This window comes from Trematomus bernacchii, unplaced genomic scaffold (assembly GCF_902827165.1).
Source record: "Trematomus bernacchii unplaced genomic scaffold, fTreBer1.1, whole genome shotgun sequence".
NCBI classification, from domain to species: domain Eukaryota; kingdom Metazoa; phylum Chordata; class Actinopteri; order Perciformes; family Nototheniidae; genus Trematomus; species Trematomus bernacchii.
Window position 1 is genome coordinate 422,722 of NW_022987669.1, and position 15,243 is coordinate 437,964.

The 15,243-nt window shown below is 40.3% G+C and overlaps 1 protein-coding gene across 3 annotated transcripts in view; it reads left to right on the forward strand.

Annotated features, from left to right (window-relative positions):
- The first annotated feature begins 214 nt into the window (after nt 1–214).
- Nucleotides 215–15,243, forward strand: part of slc39a6 (solute carrier family 39 member 6) — a 31,488-nt gene continuing 16,459 nt past the window's right edge. The window contains exons 1-7 of one of the 3 annotated variants that reach the window (XM_034135987.1): nt 215–394; nt 5,844–6,027; nt 6,412–6,814; nt 8,663–8,795; nt 12,071–12,172; nt 14,444–14,613; nt 15,010–15,195. In XM_034135987.1, coding sequence (XP_033991878.1) covers nt 5,855–6,027; nt 6,412–6,814; nt 8,663–8,795; nt 12,071–12,172; nt 14,444–14,613; nt 15,010–15,195 — 1,167 coding nt within the window. In that variant the 5' untranslated portion in view covers nt 215–394; nt 5,844–5,854. Of the gene's footprint in view, nt 395–539; nt 781–5,843; nt 6,028–6,411; nt 6,815–8,662; nt 8,796–12,070; nt 12,173–14,443; nt 14,614–15,009; nt 15,196–15,243 lie in introns of those variants that run through there. The other 2 variants (XM_034135988.1, XM_034135985.1) reach the window with 2 other exon arrangements.

The window sequence follows — 15,243 nt, forward strand, 5'->3', positions numbered from 1 at the left end:
ATTGTATATGAGTAAAAGTAGAAGTACTCAGATCTTGTACTTGAGTAAAAGTAGAAGTAATCAGATCTTGGACTTGAGTAAAAGTAGAAGTAGCCTACCCAGATCTAGTACTTGAGTAAAAGTAGTGGAGTAGAAGTACAAAAGTAGCATACAATGGAAATACTAAAGTAAAGTACAAGAACCTCTATATTGTACTTCAGTTAAAATACTTGAGTAAATGTACTGAGTTACTTCCCTCCTCTGAACATACCTGAAGAGGCTGCTTTTCCGCGTGCTAATTTCTGCATTGCATTTCCCCCTGTTGTGTCACTCCGATTTCCGGGAGACCCTGAACACATCCCATTCATTCTGCACAGAAGCACCGGATCCACCGGAGAGAAAACACCCGGTAACCGTGAGTTATCATCTTTAACGGGGTTTTAACGGGTTTAACGGTTTTAACGGTTTGAATGTTTGTTTTTAAAAGTGGGTACCGTTTGTCCTCTGCACACGGCACGGCGCCGGGCCGGGTATCCGTTTCCGGGTGTCGTGCACACGGCACCTTGGTAGTGCTGAGAGCATAAATCCAACGTGTTTCTGTTTACATGAGATTAAAGACACGCGTGGCTCCAACCGGAGGAGGCTTCATATTTTTTATGGTTTTATGGTTTTATTTTATGGACTGATGTGTTGTTAAAGTACCGGGTGGAGCAGCTGGCTGAGGCCGTCTGTCGTTAACATTCTCCCGGGAAATAAACGCGGTTAGCCCGGTGGCTAATCCAGAAAACACACGTTAGAGAGGTGAGGTAGTGTTTCTGTTATTAATCCTGTATATTTACAATGAAACATTTACATTCAATGATGCTAATAAAGAAGAGCTGATTTATTTATTAGGGTAGTAGTAGCTGGATGCATTTACGCCAAACCCCATTAAAAAAACATACAATTTAAAACCATTTTCCCATTAAAGAGGATAGCATCTCAATACTGTTTCTTTGGGGGGGAAACTAATTAGTTACAACCCTCCCTTCAATTCGGCATTAACATATATTGACTATTAAACATCATACATTTACATTTAGTGCTACTAATAACGACAATCTGATGGTTTTTGTGTGCTTGCTGAAGTAACTGGATGCATTTGTATGGACTGTGAACCAAACCCCATTCAGAAAACCTACAATTTTCCCATTAAAGAGAGGATAGCATCTCAATACTGGTTTATTTTGTTGTTGGAACAATTAGTTAGAAGCTTACCTTCAATTCGGCATTAATCAATCCTGCATATATACCATTATACATTTACATTTATTGATGCTAATAACAACAATCTGATTGGTTTATGAGGTTGAAGCTGTCCTTCACTACGGCTCAACATCAAACAAATTAAACTATATATTATGTAGTTTTCTCATTATATTTAACAGGTAATGTCATGTTCAGTGATGCTAATGAGGAAGAGCTGATTGTTTTGTAATGATAGATATCTCATAATCTGAAGGTAACATGGAATCACCAAACTTCATTAAGAAAACTCATATATTTTCCCTTTAAAGAGAGGATAGCATCTCATTACTGTTGTGTTTTCTTTGGAAAAAGCATGAAAACAAACCAGACTATATATATATTTGCTGTAGTTCTGTCATCATGTATGGAAAGAATACATAACATCTGTTCAGACCCTGTTCAGATAAGATAAGTACTTTATTGATCCAAACTTGGGAGTTATTTGCGTTGCAGCAGCACAAAAAGACAAGGCATTGTACATTAGTGAAATGAAAAGACTATAAATAAAGATATATATATACATTAAGTTCAGAAAACCTACAATTTGTAATATATTATTGTTTTGTTGTTTTTTATGCTGCTGTAAAGTAAAAATGTCCCAATTTGGGATCAATAAAGTACTTCTTATCTTATTACATGTACCTGTATGGAGTCAGCGTCAAACCCCATTCAGAAAACCTACAAGTTTAATAAATGTTCCCTTTTTAAAGAACGGATAGCGTCTCATAACTGTTTTGTTTTTACAATTCAAACGGGATCGAAAGATAGGTTTTCTCTCTCCATTGACTTCAATACATAATTTTTCCTAAATAAGGTCCCATGGGGCGGAAGTAGAAGGGCGGGACTTCGCCTCTCTATAAGAAGAAGTAAATCACTCGCACAAACAAGATAAGCTCTTTAATTATCTTGTACACCCTTAGTTTACATCAACACCCTTTGTTGACACCAGGTGTGTCCAAACTCCCATTGTCCATTTTCTATACGTTTATTTGAATATGGCCCACACCTGAAACTTGAGCTTATCTTATATAAAGCGGTGCAGGGATGATGTATTTTTGTAGTTCGACCCTGAAGTAAGCTGCTGGTTCCCTCGACAGAAAGCAACGGGGTTTCTCCATAGGATTTTGGAAAATTGTAAAAAATAAGGTCTGTGGAAACAAAGCTGTTTGATGAATGCACGTTTTGTTCAGCCGGATAATCTCCACATGTCTACCCTACTTTTATAATGTTCTAATCATAAATCTAATGTCCAGAAGCAACATGCTAACGTGATGCTATAAAGGAACTACAGCCGAGTCCAGCAGCACGACTTCAACGTCACGCCAACTTCAGATCCATATTCAAACACACAGATTCTAAATGGTACGAGTTGAAGCGTTTGTTTGAACAGTCTGCAGGAGGCAGGTACTTGCTTTCAAGCAGAACAGGGCAAACTAACTTAGAGGAGTGTTTACGTGTTCGGCGTAATGACGTACAACGTCCTCCACGACTTCTGTAGTCCTATTCAGCCACTTGGTAACAACCATCGTTTCTCAGACACGTACACTCTTCAGAAATCACCAGTGGGGTCACTGCTGATGGATTTAATGTCGTAGAACAAACCGTGATCCGTCTCTTCAACGTGTCTCAACCACAGACCTTATTTCCAGATATTTTCCAAAGTTCAAAAACAGTTGACTCTGAGACGAGGGAACAGGAAGTGGTGAAATGCTGACTCACTTCCTGGTACTCTATAGTACTTCTTAAATACATATGTAAACATATAATACACAGTAGTATCCATGTGTTAATAAGCCCTACTTTCAAATAAATTAAAGTTGAAAACGTGTTGGAACAAATCTTAATTGATTAAAACAAAAAAGCCCAAAAACGTATTTACGTAACAAGCTTGAAATAGATCCTTCATATTTCCCCTTATTATAATCAAGCTGAGAGGGTGCTGTGCTTTGAAAGGTGATGTATTAATAAACTTGCCTTCCTTCGTCATTTTTGTCCTTATTTTATTTTTAATTAAAGTATCTGAACACCGCATTATCACTTTTAGCATGAAGCGGTAAAGTGTGATTATACTTTCCCAGTCTTGTATGAATAAGCCTTTGTGTAGTAAGTATTAACGAAGAAGAAAACTACGCCTCCTCTCAGATAAATAACAGTTTGTGTCATGGAGCGGAAATGATCAATTATTAAATCAATGCCTCGATTGAGGGGAAAAGTCATTTTTCAAACAAAAAATTACATCAGACTAGCTTCTTGTTTTTAAGGATTTGTCACTTTTTGGGTGCAGGATTGTTTAATCGAGCAACGTGGCGTCATCTTTATGACTTTAGGGAACTTTTGATAATTGCTCAACATGAAGTATGACCGGTACATGATGAATTAAAACATCCCATGGTCTGTGTGTTGAAGCTTTATTTTAGATTGCACAAGAGTATCTCATCAGTGATGTTTTTCTTAACCAACCACAACCAAACTCCATGGAAGAACGTTCTAATTTTAGTCTTGTGAGAGGCATATGTGTAATGTGTAATGTGTGTGTCAGCTTTAAAGAGTCCTCTCCTGCTGATGTTCAGGTGTATATCAGTGTGTAGTGTCTCTACTTTAAAGAGTCCTCTCCTGCTGATGTTCAGGTGTATATCAGTATGTAGTGTCTCTACTTTAAAGAGTCCTCTCCTGCTGATGTTCAGGTGTACATCAGTATGTAGTGTCTCTACTTTAAAGAGTCCTCTCCTGCTGATGTTCAGGTGTATATCAGTATGTAGTGTCTCTACTTTAAAGAGTCCTCTCCTGCTGATGTTCAGGTGTATATCAGTGTGTAGTGTCTCTACTTTAAAGAGTCCTCTCCTGCTGATGTTCAGGTGTATATCAGTATGTAGTGTCTCTACTTTAAAGAGTCCTCTCCTGCTGATGTTCAGGTGTATATCAGTGTGTAGTGTCTCTACTTTAAAGAGTCCTCTCCTGCTGATGTTCAGGTGTATATCAGTATGTAGTGTCTCTACTTTAAAGAGTCCTCTCCTGCTGATGTTCAGGTGTATATCAGTATGTAGTGTCTCTACTTTAAAGAGTCCTCTCCTGCTGATGTTCAGGTGTATATCAGTATGTAGTGTCTCTACTTTAAAGAGTCCTCTCCTGCTGATGTTCAGGTGTATATCAGTATGTAGTGTCTCTACTTTAAAGAGTCCTCTCCTGCTGATGTTCAGGTGTATATCAGTATGTAGTGTCTCTACTTTAAAGAGTCCTCTCCTGCTGATGTTCAGGTGTATATCAGTGTGTAGTGTCTCTACTTTAAAGAGTCCTCTCCTGCTGATGTTCAGGTGTATATCAGTATGTAGTGTCTCTACTTTAAAGAGTCTTCTCCTGCTGATGTTCAGGTGTATATCAGTATGTAGTGTCTCTACTTAAAGAGTCCTCTCCTGCTGATGTTCAGGTGTATATCAGTGTGTAGTGGTCTCTACTTTAAAGAGTCCTCTCCTGCTGATGTTCAGGTGTATATCAGTATGTAGTGTCTCTACTTTAAAGAGTCCTCTCCTGCTGATGTTCAGGTGTATATCAGTATGTAGTGTCTCTACTTTAAAGAGTCCTCTCCTGCTGATGTTCAGGTGTATATCAGTGTGTAGTGTCTCTACTTTAAAGAGTCCTCTCCTGCTGATGTTCAGGTGTATATCAGTATGTAGTGTCTCTACTTTAAAGAGTCCTCTCCTGCTGATGTTCAGGTGTATATCAGTATGTAGTGTCTCTACTTTAAAGAGTCCTCTCCTGCTGATGTTCAGGTGTATATCAGTATGTAGTGTCTCTACTTTAAAGAGTCCTCTCCTGCTGATGTTCAGGTGTATATCAGTATGTAGTGTCTCTACTTTAAAGAGTCCTCTCCTCCTGATGTTCAGGTGTATATCAGTATGTAGTGTCTCTACTTTAAAGAGTCCTCTCCTGCTGATGTTCAGGTGTATATCAGTGTGTAGTGTCTCTACTTTAAAGAGTCCTCTCCTGCTGATGTTCAGGTGTATATCAGTGTGTAGTGTCTCTACTTTAAAGAGTCCTCTCCTGCTGATGTTCAGGTGTATATCAGTATGTAGTGTCTCTACTTTAAAGAGTCCTCTCCTGCTGATGTTCAGGTGTATATCAGTATGTAGTGTCTCTACTTTAAAGAGTCCTCTCCTGCTGATGTTCAGGTGTATATCAGTATGTAGTGTCTCTACTTTAAAGAGTCCTCTCCTGCTGATGTTCAGGTGTATATCAGTATGTAGTGTCTCTACTTTAAAGAGTCCTCTCCTGCTGATGTTCAGGTGTATATCAGTATGTAGTGTCTCTACTTTAAAGAGTCCTCTCCTGCTGATGTTCAGGTGTATATCAGTATGTAGTGTCTCTACTTTAAAGAGTCCTCTCCTGCTGATGTTCAGGTGTATATCAGTATGTAGTGTCTCTACTTTAAAGAGTCCTCTCCTGCTGATGTTCAGGTGTATATCAGTATGTAGTGTCTCTACTTTAAAGAGTCCTCTCCTGCTGATGTTCAGGTGTATATCAGTATGTAGAAACATCTCCTTATTAACAACGTCATGTTTCTCTTGTCCTTTGTTCTGAAGGGTCTGCAGAGATGTTGTTGTTGTTGCTGACGTTTCTTCTCGCCGTTCGTCTTTGCGGCGCTGCGACGGTGGTCCCTGAATGCACCACAGAGAGCAGCTCTGCGGTGCGTTCACTGTCCGCCGGGGTGGACGCTCTGAGGGCCGAGCAGAGCCAGAGACAGCACCTGGAGGCTCTGTTCAACAGGTGAGACACAGAAGAGAGCTGAGGGAAGAAAGTATTACCAGAGATGGTAGAAGTACACACATCCTTTACTCAAGTAGAAGTACAGATACTCGTGTTTAAAAATACTCTGGTAGAAGTACTGACTAAACTTCTTTACTCAAGTCAAAGTAAAGAGGGTTTGAAATGTACTTCAGTAAAAAGTACCCATAACTAGCAGCTGTTTTAAAGAGTACCTGACCTCCCTTTATATTAATAGAACAATAATGTCATTGTTAGCTAATGAATGTTTCCATGCTGAACAACGGCAACATGACAACGTTTTCATTGGTCCCTCTTCTTCGAATGCCTGAATCATTTTCGATGAATAATTCCCATCCCTATGTTGTTGTTGTTGTTTATAAACAGATATGGAGAGAACGGCAGCATCTCTTTAGCCGGGTTAAAGCTCCTCTTACAGAACGTAGGTTTGGATCGAAACCGGAGCGTTACGGTGCAACATCACGAGAAACCTGGCCATCATCAACATCATCATCATCATCAGGAAGAAAACCCCCACCACCACCATCATCATCACCACCATCATCATCATCACCACAACAACAACAACTCCCACACACACAAGTCTCCAAAGACCTCGGAGGTGTCCAAAGATCAGGACAGTTTGCAGGACAGGAAGAGCGTCTCCTCGGCGGTTTTCAGCGCGCAAATGATGGTGAAATCGGACGAGAATCAGGAGACGAACGGGACTCCTGAAGAACACGATCATGACCACAATATTCCCCATAACCACAGCGAGGGCAGTGTGGAGGTAAGAGCTGTTATTACCAGGATCAGTGTGGATGTCTTTCTTATTCTTTGAGACATCTCCACAATGAAATGACGTAGGCCAGGGGTGTCAAACTCAGCAGAAGTACTCAGTTATAGGTACAAGTATTGACCTTAAGTGCACATTTTAGGTACTTTACTCAAGTATTTTCCTATCATTACACTTTAACCTGTTAAGCCCGAGAGCTAGAGGGGGCTGCAGGTTTTTTTTTTTTTATGAAACTGTCTCAGGGCTTCTTAATATTTAAAAACCTATGAATGTGTCATACCCGATTAACGGGAAGAAACTCAGCTAACTGACGATACGAACCATTTCTACTGAAACAAAACACAAGTCTCACAAGAAGCGTCTAAATGAGCCTTGAGCGAAAAAATGCTAACACACTTAGCACAGAACTCACGTTAAAATACCCTTATTACTTATCGGATCCGCACAAACAAGATATCGATTAGCAAGCTGAGATCCCACAGATTCTAGAGGTATTAGTATCATCACTGAGCGATCTGAACTCGCGGCGAAATGACTTCAAACGACAACAAAATTAGCTTTACGGGACCAAATCGGAAAATAAGTCTTACCGTTGCTGTGTTCTGATCAAAAGTCGTGTTCAATGGCATTAAAACGATAAAAACGCCGCTGAAGGTTAATCCATAGGTCAATCCAATGTGTCTGTCACTTTGAAATGATTACTGATAATCCATCATTCCATTTTTATGTCAAAAACTGAGATTTCATATTAGCTGCTATGATAGCCACCAGAGTGTATCGCAGCTTCCGGTTCATTCTGGCTGTGCAGCACTCATTCACCAATGGGTAATGTTTAGATGGATTTTAGGAACTTCCCCTTCGATTCTATTGGCTCAAAAGAGGTGTCAATCATCAAAATCAAACGAGGGGGGCCAGAGATATGGAAAATCCACCCAAATGACCCCAGAAGTGTTTTTTTCTTCTAAATCTCTCTAAAAAGGTCAAATGTCACTTGTTTTGCATCAAACTTGATACAGGGTACTTATTATATGTTATAGTTTGGATTCCTAAAGCTTTTAGTCTACTATCCCATCATTCAAGGCAGTGTTTCAGGCAGGGCGTCCCGAGCTGAATAAGGGCGTCAAATGACGGCAAGACGCCCCCCTGGCGGAAACGCTGATTCAAGGGTGGTTTTCACTTTAAGTAATGTTTTGTTTTTGGACGGACACTATAATTTAAATTTTTTTACTATGTTCAATCTGAATTTACTTTAAAATAAAAAATTATATATTGATTCTGACTCTTCTACAGCCAACTCCAGGTTTATCATTGCTTTGAGAAAAAAGATTATTAATTTTCCCCTTTTTAGAAGTGTAGTTATAGTCATTTGTTCTGGGCATGTCATTTTGGAGCCTGAGACCTGGAGGTTAAACAACGCAGGACTTTTGCTAAATAACGTTTCTACAGTGTATAATTAAACTGAAAAGCCAAAAAAAAATATATATATTTATTTTTTTTATAAAAATAATAATCGTTTTATTTCGATTACATTGTTTTCGTAATCGTTGCAAGCCAAAATCGTAATCGAGATTAAAATACGATTAATTGCACAGCCCTAATATGTTCCCTGTACAGCACTTTGGTCAACTGAGGTGGTTATTTATACATCACCTTTGTGCTTTACAGAGCATGACAACATATCTCAACAACAAATGATTAAACACATCATTAAAATATGTAAAAACGTTAAAATTGAGGCTTTTCCACATTTTGGGGAGATAAAAGCAGAAAGCAGCCTCTCCAGTTTTCTTGAGTTGATGATGATGATGATGATGATGGTGGTGGTGTTGTGTTTTCCTACAGTGCCTGAACGCCTCCACTATCCTCTCCTCTCACGGCATGTCTTCAGGAGGAAGCGTCTCCTTCGCTGACTTCAGCTTCCTCTGCCCGGCGCTCCTCCACCAGATCGACGACGGAGCCTGCATCCGGCACAGAAGTAATAACAACAACAACAACAATAATAATAAGAGAGGGCAAAAGTACACGCATCCTTTACTCAAGTAGAAGTACAGATACTCGTGTTTAAAAATACTCTGGTAGTAGCAGTAGTAACTGTAGTGGTTGTAGTATTGGTAACAGTAGTAGTAATAGTAATAGTAACTGTAGTAGTGGTAACGGTAGTATTGGTAACAGTAGTAGTAATAGTAACTGTAGTAGTAGTAGTGGTAACGCTACGGCTATTGGGCCAACTCCACCAATCAGGAGGAGACAGCCACGGCCATTGCCGTTCGAAAGCGCTGGAGACGCTGTAGTACATATGCCAGGCCAGTAGATGGTGCTGTAGTAGTAGTAGTAGTAGTAGTAGTAGTAGTAGTAGTGGTAACTGTAGTAGTGGTAACGGTAGTAATAGTAACTGTAGTAGGAGTAGTGGTAACAGTAGTAGTGGTAACAGTAGTAGTAGTAGTAGTGGTAACAGTAGTAGTAACTGTAGTAGTGGTAACAGTAGTAGTGGTAACAGTAGTAGTAGTAGTAGTGGTAACAGTAGTAGTAACTGTAGTAGTGGTAACAGTAGTAGTAACTGTAGTAGTAGTAGTAGTGGTAACAGTAGTAGTAACTGTAGTAGTAGTAGTGGTAACAGTAGTAGTAACTGTAGTAGTAGTAGTAGTAGTAGTAGTGGTAACAGTAGTGGTAACTGTAGTAGTAGTAGTGGTAACAGTAGTAGTAGTAGTGGTAACAGTAGTAGTAACTGTAGTAGTGGTAACAGTAGTAGTGGTAACAGTAGTAGTAGTAGTAGTGGTAACAGTAGTAGTAACTGTAGTAGTGGTAACAGTAGTAGTAACTGTAGTAGTAGTAGTAGTGGTAACAGTAGTAGTAACTGTAGTAGTAGTAGTGGTAACAGTAGTAGTAACTGTAGTAGTAGTAGTAGTAGTAGTAGTAGTAGTAGTGGTAACAGTAGTGGTAACTGTAGTAGTAGTAGTGGTAACAGTAGTAGTAACTGTAGTAGTAGTAGTGGTAACAGTAGTAGTAACTGTAGTAGTAGTAGTGGTAACTGTAGTAGTGGTAACAGTAGTAGTAGTAGTAGTGGTAACAGTAGTAGTAACTGTAGTAGTAGTAGTAGTGGTAACAGTAGTAGTAACTGTAGTAGTAGTAGTAGTAGTGGTAACAGTAGTAGTAACTGTAGTAGTAGTAGTAGTAGTAGTAGTCAGAGATGGGGTCGTTACTAAAAAAAAGTAATATATTACATATTACTTTTTTAAAAAAGTAATATATTACACTACTTCGTTACTCTCTACATAAAGTAACTCGTTACTTTACTCGTTACTTTACTCGTTACTTTACTCGTTACTTTACTCGTTACTTTACTCGTTACTTTACTCGTTACTTTACTCGTTACTTTACTCGTTACTTTACTCGTTACTTTACTCGTTACTTTACTCGCAGGGCCGGCCCGCCCCTCCCTACAGGCAGATCACGCAGACTGCTAAAGTTTCAAATGTTCTCTTTAGTTCAGTTTCCATTGTCGCATAAGACTGATCCAGATAGCTCTGACTATGGCTGTCCTCTGTCTCCTGCTATCTGTATTTTGCGCAGTATATCTCTGAACGATGCGATGGTGATTCCACTGTGCAAATGGGCAACATTTCCTCTACTATGAAGGATGCTACAAGCCTGTCCATCTCTGCTTTGGTTACCGGTCATTTGTGCTGCTTCGGTCGGCGGCGGCGCACTCACAACATCCTCACTCTGGGTTCGGGGGTCCTTAGCTATTAGCTTCACCTTAGCATGTGTTCTTTGCAGGTGTTTGTTGAGGTTTGACGTGGTGTTTGCAGCAGTGGATAACAGCTTCTGGCCTGGACACAGTTTGCACCTCTCCGTCACATTCCTGTCTATTCTTCGGACGAACTCAAAATAATGGGCATACCTCCACCCCTCGAAAGTTATCGCTGACTCTGCCATGTTTATGCAGCACTGCACGTGGAGATGTGGACGCGCAAGTCGCGCAGATTACGTACATATAAACCTGCGGCGGAAACCCCTCTTGTCTGTCAGTGTGATTATGACTGATTTTATAAAAGTAACGAAGTAACGCGTGTCGGGGCAATGTTAGTAACTGTAGTGTGATTACTGAATTATAAAAGTAACGCGTTACACTACTCCGTTACCGACAAAAGTAATATTATTATTGTAACGCGTTACTGTAATAATAACTGTAGTAACGCGTTACACCCAACTCTGGTAGTAGTAGTGGTGGTAACAGTAGTAATAATAACTGTAGTAGTGGTAACGGTAGTAATAGTAACTGTAGTAGTGGTAACGGTAGTAGTGGTAACTATAGTAGTAGTGGTAACGGTAGTAGTAGTAGTGGTAACAGTAGTAATAATAACCGTAGTAGTGGTAACCGTAGTAGTAGTAGAAGTAACTGTAGTAGTAGTGGTAACGGTAGTAGTAACTGTAGTAGTAGTGGTAACGGTAGTAGTAACTGTAGTAGTAGTGGTAACGGTAGTAGTAACTGTAGTAGTAGTGGTAACGGTAGTAGTAACTGTAGTGGTAACGGTAGTAGTAGTAGTGGTAACAGTAGTAGTGGTAACTGTAGTAGTGGTAACTGTAGTAGTGGTAACTGTAGTAGTGGTAACGGTAGTAATAGTAACTGTAGTAGTAGTAACGGTAGTAGTGGTAACTGTAGTAGTAGTAGTGGTAACGGTAGTAGTAGTGGTAACAGTAGTAATAATAACCGTAGTAGTGGTAACCGTAGTAGTAGTAGTAGTAGAAGTAACTGTAGTAGTAGTGGTAACGGTAGTAGTAACTGTAGTGGTAACGGTAGTAGTAGTAGTGGTAACAGTAGTAATAGTAACTGTAGTAGTGGTAACTGTAGTAGAAGTAACTGTAGTAGTAACGGTAACTGTAGTAGTAGTAGTAACTGTAGTAGTAACTGTAGTAGTAACTGTAGTAGTGGTAGTGGTAACTGTAGTAGTAGTAGTAGAAGTAACTGTAGTAGTAACTGTAGTAATAGTAGTAGTAGTAACTGTAGTAGTGGTAACCGTAGTAGTAGAAGTAACTGTAGTAGTAACAGTAGTAGTGGTAGTAGTAGTAGTAGTAACTGTAGTAGTAGTAGTAAATATGTGATTTCTTCAGTACAGAGCTACAGGGATGTGGTGTTTTACTGTTGGTCCCTGAACGCAGCATCTCCCTGGGATTCCTCCATATTTTAATAAGCTTTCCTAGTGACCGTAAAGCTCTTTAAATAAAGTGTATTTTTTATTTTATTTGTAGGCAACAAACATGTTGTTCATGTTCACGTTCACCAGGGGAACCAAAACGCCTCGGAGCAGGACGACCAACCCGGAGGAGACATCGCCAAAAACGTTGCCATCGGTAAGAAGAGAAATCACTACATCTGAGTTATTTGCACTACTGGATATATCGAGTTAATATTCATCCGCCTACTAGATTCTGTTTCCTGTCCTCAAGTCAAATCTTCCAGTTTGTGTGTACAGACGGAGAGATCCAAATACCATTTCCCACAATCCCAAATACAAATATATATATATAAAAATATGTATATATCTATGTACATCTATACACAATCAGCAGACACATGTATACATATGCACACATTAAGACATGAATAAAACTTGTGTGTTTATTTTTGATATATTTACTTTTTTATTTATACCTCTTAATGTGTGTATATACTTTATTGATCCCAAATTGGCTAATTATTTTTGTCACGGCAGCATTTTCACGGTAAATCTACAAGAATTACTTAAATATTCTCAGAAGAAATACCTATATTCAGAAGAGTATTTAAACATTATAAAATATACTGTCTTGTATACCAAAATATAAACCTCGTGTACTTTATACATAAAAAGTGTGAAATTAAATTAAAAGTATATATGTGTCTATATATCAGTATATAATATATGTAAGTGGGTGTACAGGTGTGTATTTATGTATACTGTACACATATATATATATATATATATATATATATATATATATATATATATATATATATATATATATATATATATATATATATATATTACACACCTCATACAGACACACACACGCACACACCTCATACATTACAGACACACCTCATACAGACACACACCTCATACACACACACACACACACGCACACGCACACCTCATACATTACAGACACACACACCTCACACATTACAGACACACACACCTCACACATTACAGACACACACACCTCACACACACACACCCACCTCACACACACACCCACCTCACACACACACCCACCTCACACACACACCTCATACACACACATGCACACACACGCACACATGCACACACGCACACATGCACACACACCTCATACAGACACTCACACACCTCATACACACACTCACACACCTCATACACACACTCACACACCTCATACACACACTCACACACCTCATACACCTCATACAGACACACACACCTCATACAGACACACACACTCACACACCTCATACAGACACACACATACCTCATACACACACGCACACATACCTCATACACACAACTCATACACACACCTCATACAGACACATACCTCATACAGACACACACCTCATACAGACACACACACACACCTCATACAGACACACACACACCATATAGACACACCTCATACATACACACACACCATATAGACACACCTCATACATACACACACACACACACACACCTCATACAGACACACATACTTCATACACACACACACACACCTCACACACACACACCCACCTCACACACCCACCTCACACACACACCTCATACAGACACACATACTTCATACACACACACACCCACCTCACACACACACACCCACCTCACACACACACACCCACCTCACACACCCACCTCATACAGACACACATACTTCATACACACACACACACACCTCACACACACACACACACCTCACACACACACACCCACCTCACACACACACACCCACCTCACACACCCACCTCACACACACACCTCATACACACACATGCACACACACACGCACACATGCACACACACACGCACACACCTCATAGAGACACACACACCTCATACAGACACTCACACACCTCATACAGACACTCACACACCTCATACAGACACACACCTCATACAGACACACACACTCACACACCTCATACAGACACACACATATCTCATACACACACGCACACATACCTCATACACACAACTCATACACACACACCTCATACAGACACATACCTCATACAGACACACACCTCATACAGACACACACACACACCTCATACAGACACACATACCTCATACACACACACACCATATAGACACACCTCATACATACACACACACACACACACCTCATACAGACACACACACCTCATACATACATACACACACACACACACACACACACACACACACACACAGGGAGAGAGAGATAGAGAAAAATTGACAATAAAGTAGACTTTGACTTCTAATTACTGTAATCTGTGTTTGAAGGAGCACTTTAAAAATGTTTCCCAGCTACAGTCCCATTAAAGTGATATGTTAGTGACTATGTGTGTGTGTGTGTGTGTTACTATGTGTGTGTGTGTGTGTGTGTGTTACTGTGTGTGTGTGTGCGCAGCGTGGGTCGGGGGCTTCCTCTCCATCACGGTGATCAGCCTGCTCTCGCTGGCCGGAGTCGTTCTCATCCCGCTGATGAACAAAGTTTTCTTCAAGTTCCTGCTCAGCTTCCTGGTGGCGCTGGCCGTGGGGACGCTGAGCGGAGACGCCTTCCTGCACCTCATCCCGCACGTGAGTCACTATACAGCTCCTGAAGTCAGTAAACAGCGACTCGGATGCACTCTGCTCCTGCTAATAGCGCAAAGCCGCCTTCTAAATAAAAGCATGTCTATATAAAACAGGACGTTTCATTAAGACATGCAATGAAAGTAACAAAAACAATCTCCTTTTCAGGTTCAAAGAACACACATTGGGTTATTCACATAAACTATTCATATTGCAAATACATGTTTTAACCAGGAGGGGAAGACGGACATGAGCCATGTGATTTGCAATATATCGTATCGCAATACTTTCTAATCGTGGCTTAAGTATCGCGATAGTATCGTATCGTGGGGAGCCTGGTGATTCCCACCCCTAGTGTTTACCTCGGCGTCTTATCCATCTTCATGTCCGTCTTTTTTTCAGTCTCAGGGCGGCCACCATCACCACCACGAGGATTCTGGGATGAATGATTCGGGACACGAGCACCACGAGGAGGAGAACCTGGACGGCGTTTGGAAAGGTTTGACGGCTCTGAGCGGCGTGTACATCATGTTCCTGATCGAACACTTCCTCACGCTGGGGAAGATGTACAAGGACAAGAAGCAGAAGGTCAGACACGGTTCAGATTCAAGGCTTTATTTAGCAGAGAGGGCAAAA